The 17,869-nt window shown below is 44.4% G+C and overlaps 1 protein-coding gene across 1 annotated transcript; it reads left to right on the top strand.

Annotated features, from left to right (window-relative positions):
- Positions 1 to 206: 206 nt before the first annotated feature.
- sox4a (SRY-box transcription factor 4a) lies at positions 207 to 3,618 on the top strand. The gene has a single exon (XM_042077104.1). The coding sequence runs from the start codon at positions 697 to 699 to the stop codon at positions 1,780 to 1,782; it is 1,086 nt and encodes a 361-aa protein (XP_041933038.1). The 5' UTR covers positions 207 to 696; the 3' UTR covers positions 1,783 to 3,618.
- Positions 3,619 to 17,869: the final 14,251 nt, after the last annotated feature.

Below are 17,869 nucleotides of genomic sequence, written 5' to 3'. Positions count from 1 at the left end.
ATGAGGTCAGTCAGAAAGCTCCTCATTGCATGTGCTGATTATTATTAGATACAATATTCGACCAATGAGCGCAGGCGGGGAGTGTCTCTGGCCAAAGACAGGCTGGAGACAGCAGCGGATTGGTTGATTTCCCTTGCCTTTATACCTTCAGAAAGGGATAAATCCTTGTGAAGCGCCTATACAAGAACTATACAAACTTGTGAATAGTGTGCGATAGATCGGACTATGAAAGTGTGCAATCTCCTTACCTTCATGCATGATGTTAAAGCAGCCTTTGCGGAAGACAAGGCATATCTCCAGTTAAAGTTCCACTGTTTTCTGCAGCTGTTTGCCCAGAGTGGCACCGGACTCGTATTCAGTCGGACCGGCAGCTGAACATCTTTCTGCAGTTGTTAGACGACACTGGGAATTTTAAGACTTTTATTTATATGGTTGTATTGTTTTGTGCCGTGCTCACACGAAAACAGACTTTGCTCTGAATAGAGAGACGGATCGAACAGCAGACACTTTCCCTAACTTTTTTACGCGCGTGGCCACTGCATCGCTACTTAGCCTACTGCCTTACTGTGCTCACTTACACTCAGACTGTTGGGACAAGCAGACTGTTATTACACCACAGAACACTCTAACCGGCTGAGGATTTTTTTGTCATTTCAACTCAGTTTGCTGATAACGCGCATGTGAACAGATTGAGCGATGGTGGAGCAGACGAGCACCACGGACAACACTGACGTGCTTCCCGGTGAATCTGGGGAAATGGACTTAGACATGGACGCATCCCCGACTCCCGGGTCCCCAAGCTCGACCGGGGATAAGATGGACGTCGCATGGTGCAAGACCCCGAGTGGGCACATCAAAAGACCGATGAATGCCTTCATGGTATGGTCGCAGATCGAGAGGCGCAAGATCATGGAACAGTCTCCAGACATGCACAATGCTGAGATTTCCAAGCGGCTTGGCAAGCGCTGGAAACTGCTTAAAGACTGCGACAAGATCCCCTTCATCCGGGAGGCCGAGCGTCTGAGACTGAAGCACATGGCTGATTATCCGGACTACAAGTACCGGCCACGGAAGAAAGTCAAGTCGTCCAGCGGCAAGGCGGGAGACAAGGGGGACAGGAGCAGCAGCAAGTGTTCATCTAAGAAGTCCAGTGGGTCAAAATCCCTCAGCCGGACGCACAAGTCAGGGCTGGGGAGCGCCAAATCGACTTCACCTGAACAAGTTTCACACTCCGTCCCCACAGACCACTACTCCTTGTACAAGACCAAGTCAGCCTCAGCAGCGAAGCAGATACCAGACAAGCCAGCCAAGCGTGCTCACAGCATTGGAGGGAGAAGCCATGACAGCAGCCCGCCTTCCGTGGCTGTGCCAGCGAGTCCCACCCTCAGCAGTTCGGCTGAGTCTGACCCCCTCAGCCTGTACGAGGACGGAGTGACCGGGAAAGATGGGGACGACTCCCCAAGCACACTGTCGGCCGGGCGCCTGAACTACACGCGGGTGTCATCCCCGACACCGTCCGCCTCCCACTCTTCCTCATCACAGTCCTCCTCAGATGAGGAATTCGAAGATGACTTGCTGGACCTTAACCCCAGCCCCGGCTTCGACAGCATGTCTCTCGGCAGCATAGGTTCGGCGGCTTTGGACAGAGATCTGGATTTTAATTTTGAGTCGGGTTCTGGCTCCCACTTTGAGTTCCCCGACTACTGCACTCCTGAGGTGAGCGAAATGATATCTGGGGACTGGCTTGAGTCGACCATTTCTAACTTAGTATTCACTTATTGAACGCTTAAAGAGTCCAGAATTGCCATTAGAAAACACAGCCAGTGCTTGTGATGACATCTTTATGACTTTCGTAAAGATAAGCAGGATTGCGAAGTCCCGTTGAAACAAGCCAGAAAACGCCCCGTTAACCACACGATCCATGTGTGTCTGAAATTACAGAACTAGGACTCCGGGTGCCCTCTCCCCTGACAAGAGCGCAAATGAAAATGCTTAGCTTGCTCAATTGGTAGCTGGGAGGGATGATGATGCCAGCCAGTGTGTGCTCCAGACGCAGTGACTTACTGAAGCAGGCGGTGAGCCTGAGACGTTTGCACCGGGGCGAGTTGAGGTTGTCTCCCCGAATGAACTGTTTCGATGAAAAGGGACTCTGAGAGAAGTCTGACCAGGGTATGCCGAAGAAATGGAAGTGGAACATGAGTGAAACAGTGGAGAGTCCTCACCCCCCATCATCTACATGGTTTATGTACCATAAAGTGGTGGCTTAAAAAACACTTACGAACCGAAAAGCATGCTCTCGTTTTGAGATTTATGTAAGAACTGTCTAACAGTTTAACTAGTGTTAATTTAAATGTAATGACGGCGCAATGTTTGATGACGCAAAAAGGAACACAATCACCAGCTTCTGTAACTTTCAGGACTGAAATGCATCGCAGATGCGTTTCACTTTTCAACACTACAATTCAGGACCAAATTTTTTCCAGAGGCGTGTACTTTTCCCTCTGCCTTTTCCTCTTTTTCCATCCTCGTGTTTTCTCCTTTTTATCTTTCTGTGCTCAGATGGCATTTTATATTGACGTGTTTAAATACAGGCCAAACATTTTTGAGTTATTGTTCTCGTAGGTCTCGTGTACACATGCACATGTCCGTCTCCTTCGCGGAAGGGCTAGAATTGTATCATTTTTTATTTAAATGTTGACTTCTCACACGTAAAGGAGATTAAATGTTTCATTATTTTCTAAGTGTATTTTTGTATAAAATCTATCGAGGGGGTGTCAATCGGTGAATATCGCTGTTTGGATTTCCGATTTTTATGTCCAGGGGGTTGGGTTGTCTTAAAATCTGCCCCCTAACCATGTTTACAGTGTCACTCTACAGGCTTCTTAAAGACACAGTATCTCAATTCCAGCAACCAGACAAAACAATCGAGCATGCAGGAAGGTGTAGCGGCAGCGATGTCTGCATATTTTGCGTCCTAATGGGAGATACTGTACATTTAATAAGAATTTTAAACTAAACAACATCTTTGTGATTTTATAGTGAAAAAAAGTTCGGTTTTAACCACTGGATGGAATTACAAACACATTCTAAATGCCTATTGAGTTTGCGAACAATGAAGTACAGCTTCACTCAATTGTATTAGGATATTTAATCTTTTTCTACTTGTTGGCTAAATGTAGCTAATTGTTTTAGTATACTATGGCATGGCGAATAGCATTTGTACTTCTTATTCAGGTTTATGTAGAGCTGTTGTGTTTTAAACAAAAAATGATCAACGTGAAAATATCTATGTACATTGACTGTATATTAAGCAAAGACTGCGTGTTTATGTCTGACAATACCATGGCAGGCACTAGAACTTTTATCTTTATACGTCCCTATGTTTAAGGTTGTTGTTCATGATTTTGAAAAAAAAATATATATTATATGCATTTTTATCGTTTTCATTTTGTGCAATATGATGTGTACAATATTGTTTTTGTCTAATCATGCCATATCTCAACAATTGAGTAGAGTACTCAATGCCAGCCAATTGTGTCATGTCACTGCCTGTCAGACCTCTGTACAGAACTTTGTTGTTTTTTCATGAAGAAGGAAATAAAATCAGCTGGAACTGAATCCCCAATCGTCTGCCTTGGTGTTAATTCATGTTTCCGCTGCCAGTCTTTGCCTCTGCTGCACAGTGAGTGTGACTGGGAGGTGCCTGGTGTGACACGGCAATACGGCATGCATCCAACGTGGCCATAACACACGTGGATTTACACATCTTGCAAATGGCTGCCCTTATTCAACCGCATGATGTAGTGAGGGTTGCACTCATTCTATGCATAAATATTTTACTCCTAGTGTCACCACTTCACTAATATTATCAGCATTACCCATGTGGAATGGACACACCTCCCTGTGTTCACACCTGACTTCTTCCTGACTACAATGAGAGTCAAGCAGTCAAGTGACTGCTATTAAAGTTTAATATTGCAAAACCAAACAAACCCCTGAGATCTCATAATGTTCAATGGGATCAAGGATCATCTGTTGACTGATGCATTGTGGCACTGATGAAAAAATATGCATAACAATTGGCCTCCCGACCCACGCCCAGCTCGGCTGCCTTATTACTCCATGTAAGCTCTTTGTGACAGACGGCGAGCTGTCAGACAGACACACAGATAGCCAGCCACCCATGCCAGGGAGGAGGAAGTGGGGGAGATGGTGTGTGTGTGTGTGAGTGAGTGGGGGAGTGGATGGGTGTGTGTGTGTTAGGATGACCTGTGGGCAACAGGGCCACGGCAGAGATGGGTGGGGGCGGGGTTGGGTGGGGGTGTTGGCAGGTCTGGACCCTCAGTAATGACATTTACCGTGGGCAGCCTTTGGACGCTGAAGCCTGAGGAAAGGAAAATGCATTGCATGCCCCCCGACCACCCCCCCCCCCCCCCCCCCCCCCATACACACACACACACCCTTTACCCTTTCATGTGCACGCAATTCTAGACAGATTTTAACATGGAGGGATGGTTTTGGGGTTGGGGGGTTTGGTTGAGTACTACTGGTAAAGAACAGAACCCAAATTTCTACATACTTCACCTTGTCTGACATTTCTAAGGAGAGCCAGACCGAGAGACAGACAGACAAAAATCCCCGGTTAAGGTGGGCCATGTGCGCTAGGACTGCTTAGCTCCTGGTAATCTTCCTGTCCCGTCTCAGCTGACGGTTGAGCAGGGAGAGACTTTTGCCTGACGAGCCAGTCTGGTACAGCGTGCAGTGAGCGAGCACGGGTGCAGGCAGGAAAGGAGGGGTCTAGACAGTTCCTCCGTGGGGGGAGGGGTGTCAGACGGATGAGACGTCTCCTCCGGGAGACTGGGCGGGTGGGCGGGGGGGGGGGGGGGCTGTTTTGAGTGGATTGCACAGGGTACGGCTGCTGAAACCAATTAATTCTTTCTCAGTGCATTGGGGTTTTTTTTGTTGGTCTGGGCAGATGGGGGGGGGTGGGGGGTATGTTGGGGTATTTAACGCAAATCTAGCCACATCCCTTGAAATGAGGGGCGAGAGAGGAGGAGAAGGAGGAGGCCGGGGCTGGCTGTTGTGTGGCAGCTCGCTTCTGGAGGACAGAGATATGAATTTTATCAGGCAGACAACCCCACACATGGGACAGAGGACAAAACGGGAGTGTAAGACAGGAAATGAACGGCTGCATGTGGGACCATGTTTAAGCATTTGTCTTGATGGTGTGTTCCTATCATGGCTGTGTATCGGTTCATGCTTCTCACTGCGCCTTAAAGACTCACAGGTGGAGCCGTGCAGTGATTTTGTCAGATTAATTGGGATCTGTTCATTGATCTGACAAGCAGTCCCAGCACCCCATGATAATTCATGTCAGGAAACGCATGTTCATATCCTCTCAGTTATTACTGTTGCGTATTGTATTTTTTATTCATTTTCACAGGTCATGCAGTTGCAAGTGATGACATGTTTTCCATAATACATTATGCCCTCTGTATATTACTATCTGAGATACTCTAGAACACAACACGGCATGAAAATGCATGAAGGACAAATGACAGATCTGATGAAACTTTGCTGTGAGTACAATCAAGGTACTTACACATACACATGCCGCACACACACACACACACACACAGAGAGAGAGAGAGAGAGAGAGAGAGAGAGAGAGAGAAAGAAAGAAATAAAAAGAGAGAATGATCTTGCATATAGTTTAATACCCATACATCTATGCATCATTGAAATGCAATGACAGAATGGGTGAAATGTCTTTGAATAGCACATTTATAGAGCTAATTGGATCAATAAACTGTGCAGCCAGGGAGCAATGGTTTGAACCGTTGCTTATCATGATTACATAATGATGCTCAACCCATGTCTTATGAATAAATAGATATGAAAAATGCTACATAATTTAGGATTTCTGAGGAAGAAATAATATTGTTTTTAAATAAATAAAATCACAGTAGGCCTATACTTGTTAGATGATATAATATCTTATAGTTACCACCACAATATAGAGCGTCATTTATCTTCAGTATTTTGTACCTATCGCTCACCAAATTGTATGTTCTTTTCACTGTGTGCCACATTTCCATGGCAAAAGCATGGACACTCGGTACACACTCTTGCAATTAGTGAGTAGAGTGAGTTGTGCTGAGCATTTGAATGATTATCTGATGAAATGATAATGACTTGGCTAAGCTGTGCTCAAGATATTAATTTCCTTTCTTGCCACTGATGTCCTGTCAATAATGTTTTTATGGCCTTTTATATGCACTCTAGCCATTGATTAACCCTCCTGTTATCCTTGGGGTCAATTTCACCCCAAGCAACGTTTAACATCATACAATATATGTTACACTTATGGTGGTCATATATAATATATGATACAGTATATGGTTCACTTTTTTTTTTTTGCTTCATATTTCATGACTTTTCCTCAATTGAAGGGCACAACAGAGTTAGCATTTGTACAATAATATGTTTTCAATGCCCTGTACAAATATTTTGTACATTGATGTTCCTTGGGGTCAGTTTGACCCCTGCTGTATAAGATACATGAATGAATGAATTTGACACATTATGGATATTATTATTGTAATAGTATGAGAACATATTGTTATTATCATTATTACATACACAAGTACATATTACATATAAGTCATTTTGGCAGGACTGTATAAGTCAAAAGGGGAAGCAACAGCAAGCCTTTAGGCTGCTGAGACTGGATGGGCAATATTGCCAGCCAGGGTTCCAAGGTTCATAAAGGGGTGTGTGTGGGGGGGGGGGGGTTGTTTTGTAGGGCTTTTGATGGTGGTTAATACACTCTTGTTAAGTACCTGTCACAAAAAAACTGGATAACAATATGAATTATAATCATTTTCTGAGGGTTTATTTAGCTGGGGGTCAAATTGACCCCAAGGATAAAGCATGTCGGTAAGATTTGAGGGTAACACAAGGGTTAACCCTGAAAGATACATATTTAGGGGTCCAAGCAGTAACGCTGGTCTATTTTCTGAAAGCCTGAAATCACAAAATTCAGTACATCTGCAGATCATGCTGAAAAACTTAGATTTCAGGTTGTGGCCTGTACTGTTTCTATTGCTAATATCATCTGATGTAAAAGTCTAATCCTAACCAAATTTGGTAGGCACAATCACTACAACACACACGGCTTGTATGCATCTCAACTCCCTCTTCCTCATTTCCAAAGTGGGGAGCTAATTGCCCTCGTCCCTGCTGCTATACAAACTCCTCCAGCTTGACAGCTCGGTTTGACATCATCAAGTGGCTAGCAATGTTGTTCTAATGTAAGATACATCCTCAATAAAACTATTTTAAAAAATATTTGGGAAAACTCCACTCTGCAAATCAGTCAGAATTGGGTTCCATCCATTGTCACACAACACAACAAGGACAAGATGTTCTGAAACATCAACTAGCGCACTGCTCATCTAAACCAGAAAGACTTCACCATGGTGTTTACTGCTTATCTCGCTAATGGTATGTCTAGTAACACACCTAATTGAAATGCTAAAATGACTAAAAAGTTGTTTTTTTGCCATTGGGTCTTTAAGATTTGGGATTGAGATAGTTATTTTTGTTATAAATGATATGTAAAACCTAATTTTAACATTCCCTTTGCAATGGTGAAAAAAGATAAGTGAGAGCGGGTGTACTGTCATAGCCACTGACACGTAATACAAATATCATGAGGCATTTTGTGTCTGCCTGGCAGTGCATGCAGTTTTTCAGACATTGTTGATGTTGATGGTCATTTTGAAATAGTCCATGGTGTGCATTTAACCATGATGTCTCTCCACTACTCTCTAAACAACCTGACAAAGTGATGAATGAGGTGCTTAGGGTCATGACCTGTTACTGAGACTTTTGACCTTCAGGTGGGCTGCCTGGCCCTAAACAAACAAAAGCATGTCCTGGCAGAAGGCTTGTTCAATGGCTGGAAAGGGACTGTGAGAATCTCTCTCTCTCTCTCTCTCTCTCTCTCTCTCTCTCTCTCTCTCTCTCTCTCTCTCTCTCTCGCTCTCTCTTTCTGTGTGTGTGTGTGTTAAATGTTGCAGAAAAGTCAACAAGACAATCATAACATACTCAAAATATACATGTGAAACAAAAAATATTGTTTTTTTCCGCTCTGCTTGGATTATATGGAGTGTGGAGATAACCTGAAACAGCTCTTTGCTAATTTAGCAACACAAGAGGATAGTGCTCCATGAGAATCATAGATTTGGGTGAACTTTCTGCCAATGGGAGAGTCTTGGCTTTCACAACGCCGCGCCTTGCTGTACCCGGAGGGCGGGGCTCTATGCGTAATGAATGAGGCGCGGCCAATACGTCGTCTCCGCACGTGCAGACAAAGAGACTTCATAACACTATCCAAAAAACACCACTGGAACTTATTGACTCTTTTGTTTTCTTGAGAGGACCCGACTACTTAAGTTAAATGTAGAAACTGTTATTTAAAATTAGTGTTCGTTTACTGACATAATGAAGAGAAAGCGAATTGGCTCCTCAAAAAACTTGCTTGGAGTTGGTGCGTCAGCTCTCAAAGTTGCGCACAAAAGCGGAGTGCATTCCTTTGTTCTACAGGAGGCTTTTGGATATGCTCGTGGCGCTGAATTTACTCTCACATTTCTCAAAAACAGACACGAAGGTCTTATTGCAAAAAATAGAACGTTTAATTTAAGTGATTTGCGTGTTACATGATCCTGCTTGATTAGTTACATGTAGTTGGAGAGGTTTGCGTAAATTGTATACATGCCAATTGCATGGGTAGGAATTAGGGGAAAAACTGTATGCATTCGTTTTAAATGGGTATTAGCTGACAACAAAACTTTTGGAAACACGTGGCTTTGAGATATTTGGTGACTTGGAGGTAGATATTTGTTTATACTAACCCTAGTCCAATATTCATTGAAAACAATCATCGTGGAGAAAATGTGATACCTGTTTCAAAGGAAAAGTCAACAAGTATTATCAACTTGGCCGTCTGAGTTCAACCTGAGGCTTTGGAGTTTTGCCAACACGTTTTGAATGGATTGTTTCTTGAGGATTATGTTCGCGCATGAGACCCTCTCAAGAGACATGAAACTCTTTTTATGGAACGATGTCACATTGTATGGACTGAATCTTACCACAAGGTATGTTTTAATTTGATGAAGTTAACATCGGCTCAGACACCTGGAAATTAGTTTTCTGTTTTATGTCACATGAATGAACGTCATGTTTGTTGATAATGATGATTTGTCGATCATCACTGGCATGCTTGATTTACTTCATGGTATTAAATAAAGGTGCCTTGTAAGGCAAGAATTGGAAATGTGTGATTCTCTGTCATTACAGCAATTGAGACATTCGAAAGTCATGAACGAGACAACGATTCCGCGATGAGAGGTTTCAGCACCGAGGGTGATGCGACGTTTGCAGGTTTTTCAGCAGTGCTTGAGCTGGACAGCGTCACTTCGATTAGTCAAAGGTTATATAATGATCAACCACTTCCGAAAACCAATATTGGACCTGAGGTGAAAAGTTAGGAGTTTTTCGTCAAACTCTAATGGTCGTAAGGTTCGAAAATGTGTGTTATGACGCTCTTCCATGTTGATTGGACGACATCCTTGAGTGTATTGCAATGATGTAATGAAAAGCCAATGAAAATGCAATGATATCATTCCAAATGCTCCTGAGCTTTTGAATAGATGATCCATACAATGTTTAAAGCCTACTGAAAGATGGTATGAGGGTCTGCATAATTACACCAAATCACTTCTTCACATTGTTTTTCATTATAATTTATATCATAAGTCTGTTATTATAAACAGGGTTATTATTCTAAGTGACTACTTGACTGCTAGGAAAAGAGAGCGGACACATTCAAGGCATCTCTTTTGCTAGAGCACAAGTTGGGCTGTGAAAGTAAAGATGTGGCCATCTTATAGAATTTCCTTTCACACATCTTCACCTTTGATAAGAGAATGCATTGACAGAGGAGTACATTCAGAGTGACAAACTCAACCACAGATTTTGAGGAGAGCGGAATTTCTACATTTGTAGATGTACTTGTTGGAGATTTTTCCTTGCAAATTCCCAGCACCTGTGGCACTGAATTACATAGTGTCACTCAGTGAACTGATTGAAGAGGGCACCAGAAAACAGACTTACTTACTGCTATGTGGCTGTCATGTATTCTCAGAGGCATATGGCGAGCAATCTATTTTTTAGACATTTGCACTGTTCTGGGTGAGAAAGGATAGCAATGCCTCCTGATACCAACCTCATTTGACTTACAGGGTGCCTTTTTTAAAAAAAGGAAAAGAGGAAAAAGAAGCTAAAATTCTGCATTGCCTATCTATAATGACTCGGTGTGATGGCTCAAAAGTTAGACTTTTTGGAAGTGAGTCTTGTCGGTTTTAAGCCTTTGAAAATGGGGGTAATGACATTATGGAAAAGAGCACCCCAGCTGTGCCCAGTGTCTGGTGTTTTTGAAGTTGAAATATGTGCTTATCACATGCCAAATGATCAAGGCTTTCTCTCTCTCTCTCTCTCTCTCTCTCTCTCACACACACACACACACATTCTTTCTCTCCTTCTTCCTTCTCTCCCTCTCTCCCCCACCCCACCCCCTGTCTCACTATATGTGTACAGACACACACTGTGTGTGTGTGTGTGTGTGTGTGTGTGTGTGTGCATGCAAGCGTGTGTGTGCGCATGTGCATTAGTGTGTTTTTGTGCATATGTGCATGAGTGCATGTGGGAATGGAGGATTGACTTAATACTCCCCCATCACCCAGACAGGTGTTGTTTAGACTCTGCAACGCCCCAGTTTGCTTGTGATCCCGCGCCTGGCGTAATGATAGCAGTCCCGTCCACCAACCCATCACTTCGGCATCCATCTCTCGCACATACTAGAGCGAGCCTTCAACCACTTTTCTCCTTCTCCTCCTCCTCACACACTGTCTATTTGCTCACTGAATAAGCTAATTATGATGGCAGCCAGCCAGTGGGAATATACGTTCGCGATAGCTGTGGGATGGTGGAACTTGTTTTGACATGCCTCTCGTCTCCACCGGCTCGAAAAAAAAAAAAAAGAATAAGAAAACAGCCACTGCTGGCATTAGGAGACAGCAAAGCTAATTAGTCGCTTTTTGTGCAGCCTGCATGGTGAGATGATGTCACTGGCTGCGGAGTAATTACTACCCATAAATCACTGAGTGTGAAAGGCAAGAGCGTCACAGGTTGAAAAGCCTGTGAAAAGGCAGACCGGTGTCTGTCGCTGGGTGGTATTGTCTGTTAGAGGTTCCTGCTGGTCTTCTGTCCATTTAATTCCCCTAGCTGTACATTAGCGAGACCAGGTAATGTTTGAGGTAAGCTTATCCTATATAGCTTTGCTTAATGAAGAAGCCACTCTCATCTCCAGTCCCCAGAGTATTCAGTCCATGCATTTTTATGGAGTGAATGTACAGAGATAACTATGACCTCATCCCTCCTGTCATGATGATGGACATGATCACTTTGCACTCAAGTGCAAGTAAAACAAATGTGTTGAAAATAACACAACTGGTGTTGTTTTTAACACATCTCTATGTCCAGACAGGGACAACACAGTTTGTGTTGTTTCTAACACATTGCTTTTGTCATTTGTTTTAAGAGTGTACACAGTATGTGTTGAAAATAACACAACTTGTGTTGTTTTTTAACACATCGCTCTGTCCACATAGGGACAACACAGTTTGTGTTGTTTATAATTTCGTTATAAGAGTGTGGCTATTAAAATCTTTCCTGGTATTATTATGTCATCATTAAATAATTTACAGCATAATTTCTCTTTGTAGCTTATAGGCTATCTTAAGATGCTTAAGCCGGACATACATATGTTTTATTTTGGCTCCTTTAATCCCACTTGTGGTTTTACACCATGTGTACATGCACATAGTGTGTGGCAGCGTGTTCATCTAAGGTTTACTGCATCACAACATTGTCTTGCTGGAAAACTGAAAAGTGTTATCACAAATGGCTTTCACTGAAGACTGAGTGGAGAACTGTTGGATGGATGGATGGATTAGATGGATCTGAATGGTTAAATGGCTCTGTATTATGTGAGGTTCTGGTCGTTGTTCCTGGAATGCTGATTATGCCATTGTATCTTGATTATGTGGAATTGGATGAATTCATGCCTTCTCGGCTCACTTGTGTATTTGCTGTCAACCTCACAAGAGATGTGATGATTTGGCATGTCGTCAGAACATTTCTTGACCAGATGGAAACAGATGGCTTGTTTATGCACAGCTTCCATGTTCTCATTTAGAATCTTATGATCTGGGTTTCTTCTTCTTCTTCTTCTTCTTCTTCTTCTTCTTCACGTTCTCCTAATTTTTCTCCTTCTTTTTCTCCTCCTCCTCCTTCTTCTTCTTCTTCTTCTTCTTCTCCTTCTTCTTCTTTTTCTTTACACTGAAGCGATCGACTTCCACATGTCTAACATGTTGATTTACACCTCAGTGCTGATCTTTAAAGCTACCTTTGAATTGTAGGATACTGGGTTTAAGCTCTGAAGTATTAAATCCCTGCTATGACAGATGTTATGTGGATTTGGTGGGGAACAGATGAGGAACATACAGAATATGGATTTATATGACTGTCACCTACTCATCAGTCTAATGTGTGCTCTCTCTCTTCTTTTTCTGTCTCTCAATGTCTCTCTCTATGTGTGCCTCTCTTCCTTTCCGTTCCATCCTTTGCGAGCTTTCGTTCTCTTTTTTATCTGTCCTCTGTGGCATTCCTCTTGTCGTTCTAAGCATCTCCCATTCCTCTCTGTTTTCCAGCTTGCCCCCCCCCCTCTCTCTCTTTCTCTTTATTCTCTGTCTTTCTTTGTATTTCTCTACCTCCCTCCCTCCCGCTCTCCCTCTCTCTCTCTCCCTCCCCTTGTCTCCCTCTGCATCCCTCGTGTGTCTGCAGTGCCCTTGCCCTGCGGTGGGGATGGTGGAGTTATTGTTCTCACGCCGAGTGTGAATTTGCTGATCCTGCACATCCGTGAGTCACACTGGCACCCTGAGGAGAGTGGCTAGCTTCTCCACTCCACTCTGCTCCGCTCCACAGGCTCAGGCCAAAGCACTAGGCACTTCAGAGGCCCAACACACTCACATTCCCACTGCACTGACAGGAGGTGTGTGTGTGTGTGTGTGTGTGTGTGTGTGTGTGTGTGTGTGTGTGTGTGTGTGTGTGTGTGTGTGTGTGTGTGTGTTCTTTTGTACCTGTGTGTGTTCTTTTGAACCTCTGTGTGTATGTGTCCCTTTTTGTTTGTGTGTGTTTCTCTGTGTGTGTATGAGTATTATCAGTGAATAGCTGTTTTTCTGAGTGTGTGCATGTGAATGTGTGTAGTAGATCAACACACACAACAAAACACACACACAGACAGACACACACACACACACACACACACACACACACACACACACACTCATTCACCGGCTCTGAACTGGCGGCGGAATGAGAAATCTCCCCCGAAGTGTTTTAACGATAACACCTGGAGGCCTTTGAACAATTGCATATCAAAATACCACCATCGCTCAGTCACTCCGAGGGGGATTGCATGGCATGAATATTTCAAATTGGACTCTATGAGCCTTGGCCCCTTCTCTCTCTCTCTCTCTCTCTTTCTTTCTCTCTCCCTCTCTCTTGTTCTCTCTCTCATTTTTTCTGTATCTCCCTCTGTCTCTTTCTCCCTCTTGCTCTCTCTCTCTCTCTCTCTTTCACTCTCTTTCTCTCTCTTGCAGCAGACGTGCTGGAGAAGTCCCACGGCGGGGACACTGAGTTGAGGGGGGGCCACAGCGCGTGGTCGGGGGGGGGGGGGGGGGGGGGGGGGGGGGGGGCTTGGTGGTGGTGGGGATGAGCAGGAGGTTGGGCAGTGACAGAGTGGAGAAGTGGGGCAGCGAGTGCTCCAGTCCTCCGCAGATTAGGAGGGTTTAAGCGACATGCAACTAGAGCATTCTCCACAGCTGAGTGCAAATGTAATACAGATGTTTCTGCACTGAAACAAGCTGGAGAGTCGCTCTCTCTCATTCCCTCTCCCTCTCTCTTGCTCTCTCACTCACTCCCTCTCGCTCTCTCTCCCTCTCCTCTCTTCACCTCATCTCTCCCCTCCTGTTCCAACCTAATTCTCTGCAGAAAATCCTGGACTGGCTCAAAATTGCCACGGGAAATTTGAGCTCGCAAGCTCCACCTAACATAAACTCCCTGACTCCGTCTCTGCCTCGTTCACTTTCTCTACACCCCCCCAAACCACTCAACCCCAACCCCCACCTTTTCAGCCTTTCACTCACATACTCTCTCAATCCTACCGTCTTCATACAAAAGTTGATTTGTTCCCATTTTTTTGATACTTCATGCCTGAAGACCTAGGGCCTGAGCATGAAACTCAAGGCCACCTGTGTTTGTATTTCTTGCACATGTCCGTCCGGTGGTTATATCAGCCTCAAATCACACCCACACAGGAACTCACATCATCGTTTGCCTTCGCTGAAAAAAAAAAAAATATCTCTCTCCGGGGCTTCTTGCGAGCAGGGAGTCAGCTAAGTCCACATATGTTAATACTTGCGCGTTTTCATAAGATGAAAAATATCGATCGCTAAATTTGTTTTTCCTTCATGAAAGCCAAGTCTGTTGTGGTCACATCGGCTTTATGGGCTGAAGGAGTGAGGGTGAGAGACCGAGAACGAAAGAATGACAAATAAAAAAGGAGGAAGAGAGCGAGGAGAGAGAGAGAGAGAGAGAGAGAAGGAGAGCAAGAGAGTGAGAGCCTGTGCTGAAAGCTGCAGCTTGAGCTTTGTTAGTACAGTGCACATCTGCGAAAGCGATTGCTGCAGTGTACAGCACATGGGATGTGGATGAAGATAAATGTCCTGTGACAGGTCGAGATTGGTCGGACTGTGTGCGTGCTTAAACTGTTCCACATGGCTCCGAGTTGAGACGCGCGCACACACACACACCGCCTGTGGGACTCGCAGAGACTCACAAAGCCCCAGCGAACACACACACACACATACACAAAAACACTCAGGCACACACACACACACACAGGACCAAATGAAAGACCACAGAGAGACATTGAGAGAGGCAGAGAGAATGTGTGTTTGCATAGCTTTTCACTGTACCAGACTTTGGTCTGACTGGCAATGCTGCATCTTGAGTATACTTTAGGAAACTTCAGTTTCACTCCCTTAGGGTGCTAAAGTTTCAGTAACTTTCCCTAGCAGAACTGGTTCTGTATTGTGGATAAAGTGTGTGCACAGGTTTGAAAGTTGTGCTGCAGGCATTTAGAGGCAGAGAGAGAGAGGAGAGAAAGAAAAGAGAGTGATTGTGTGATTATGATGTACTCAGGATGAAAAAATAGACAAATGGATGGATGGGTGGATGAATGGATGGGGAGCCAGTAAAGAGAGAGAGAGAGAGAGAAAGAGAGAGAGAGCCCTTTAAAATATTTGCCCTTGTGCCTGTGAGATACAACAGATTCATTTTGAACATGTGGTTAAAGGCGCGTTCCGTCTTGGCCTCTGGGCATAGTCTTTGCACTCGAATGGAAGGTCAAAAGCTATTTGCAGTGGGATGGAATGTTCTTAATTTTCCACTTTCGCGACCTCTGTGAACATCCGTCAGTAACGCGGCATGTGAATGTCGCATGTACATTATTTCTTGTGCATACTGAGAGGGGTTAGCGCAGGGCAAGGCATTAGCGTGAAATATTGCCATGCTCCAGGTTCTTGGAAACTCAGGCGGTCATGACATGGCAAGTGAACTGGAACAGTAAGAGATCCCTCTGGAGCTCTGACAGAGTCCTTGGATTTAGATGTAACAGGTCAGCTTAACTGCTCTATCAGCAATAAACAGGACAGTGCTGTCCAATCAGTCTTTTAACCGCTTTTATAAAAATCGTACTTAATCTGACTTGCGTGTTCCTAAAAGGGAGCGTCTCCGATTACTTTGTTGAGTGTTCTTCAAGTTGCAAAGGAATATAGAAAGAATTACACAGAGATTTCTTTCACACTCGTGTAGCAGGGAGCAAATTAAAGTCAGATTTGGCAAACAAATTAAGGTTACTTTATCTGTTTTGGGTGGCTCTCATATTTGCTGTCATTTCCAAAAAGAAATACACGTTGTTGTGACAGCAAGGGCGGCTGTGGTGGCCGACGCACGTAATAGCTTCGTTCTGAGCCACTAATTCACACGAGCCTCTTAATCCCCTTGTGTCTTTGCCAGTTGTCGCTAATTAGCTTCCCAAACTTCCTCCGAGGGCCTTAGTGTGCAGTATTGGACGCGCGAGGGTGCTTCCCACTTATCGGCTAATAGCAAGACCTCGAGCGGAGCTTTGCCAATGACTTCTCTGGTGACCCGTGCGGTTTGCACCAGTCACCACCACGACCACAGTATCTTTAATTGCTTTCCACTCCCCTCCCTTTCTTTGTTTGAACCCGCGAGTCATTGGCACGGCACGGTTTAACATCTTGTGAACTTTGCTGCTGGTTAAAGTGAGGTGGAAAAAAATGTTTAACTTAATGAATGCACACAAACAAGCCCCCCTCACAAAAAACAAAGCTAATGCCTCTGCTGCAGTGTGACACAAGGAGTTTCCACGTGGCCTTGAAAAGGGAAAACACTCGGGAGGTCAAATAGTGACAACAACAGACGGATAATAGTTGCGTGAGCGCAAGCATTGGTCCCTTACTGGTCTTGCCGCAGCATTGGTCCCTAATTGGTCTTCCCGCATCTGTGCGGCCTTTCTGCAGGATGCTGTCCCCTATGAATGATTGTGTGATTATGATGTACACAGGATGCAAAAAATAGACAAAAGGATGGATGGGTGGATGGATGGATGGAGAGCCAGTAAAGAGAGAGAGAGAGTGAGAGAGAGAGAGAGAAAGAGAGAGAGAGCCCTCTAAAACATTTGCCCTTGTGCCTGTGAGATACAACAGATTCATTTTGAACATGTGGTTAAAGGCACGTTCCGTCTTGGCTTCTGGGAATAGTCTTTGCACTCGAATGGAAGGCTGGATGCTGTCCCCTACTCTAAGCACCTGTTTTCAGTGGCCTTGAGTTCCACTCTTACGCAGGCCTCCATGTGGGCGTGAGTATCCTGAATCCATTGGATGCTTAATTAGACAGCGCTATCGGAAAGCGGCGAACAGGAGCGCTGAGGTGGCAGGAGAGGAAGATATTGGCGAGGAAACGGGATGCCTGTCTCCGTGACGACGCACACAGTCGATCGGGAGGTTCATGTGTGGGTCAGGGATACGAGGGGCCTTGGCAGAGACTCAAAGCCAAACATGTTCTTGGGACTCACACTCCTTCTTGCCCCATGATACCAGTTGTAGAAGAGATTATCAGCTGTTATGGTTGATACTTCTTTGTTTATATTTTCAATGTTGCCGATAATGGAGGATGTTAATGGTATATGCATTGTATAGAGACACCATATAGATTTGGGAAAGGATTTATAAGCCCCCTCCCCAACTCCTGATCCAGTGCATCGATGGTATAGACTCAGCTTTTTCCCTAATTGGAGCAAGGCTTAATGGGTCTTGACCACACACTCACTGATGCATACACACAACTATGCACTGATTCACACACACACACACACACACACACACACACACACACACACACAGACACACACACACACACACACACACACACACACACACACACACACACAGACACACACACACACACACACACACACACACACACACACACACACACACACACACACACACACACACACACACATACACACACTCTCAGACAGGCAGATTAAACCAGTTAACATTCTTTTTTCCTAATCTCTCTATCATACATCTCA

The sequence above is a fragment of the Alosa sapidissima genome, chromosome 21 (genome assembly GCF_018492685.1).
Source record: "Alosa sapidissima isolate fAloSap1 chromosome 21, fAloSap1.pri, whole genome shotgun sequence".
In the NCBI taxonomy this organism is placed as follows: Eukaryota; Metazoa; Chordata; class Actinopteri; order Clupeiformes; family Clupeidae; genus Alosa; species Alosa sapidissima.
Note: the sequence above shows the minus strand (reverse complement) of the source record. Positions and strands in the feature narration are given on the sequence as shown.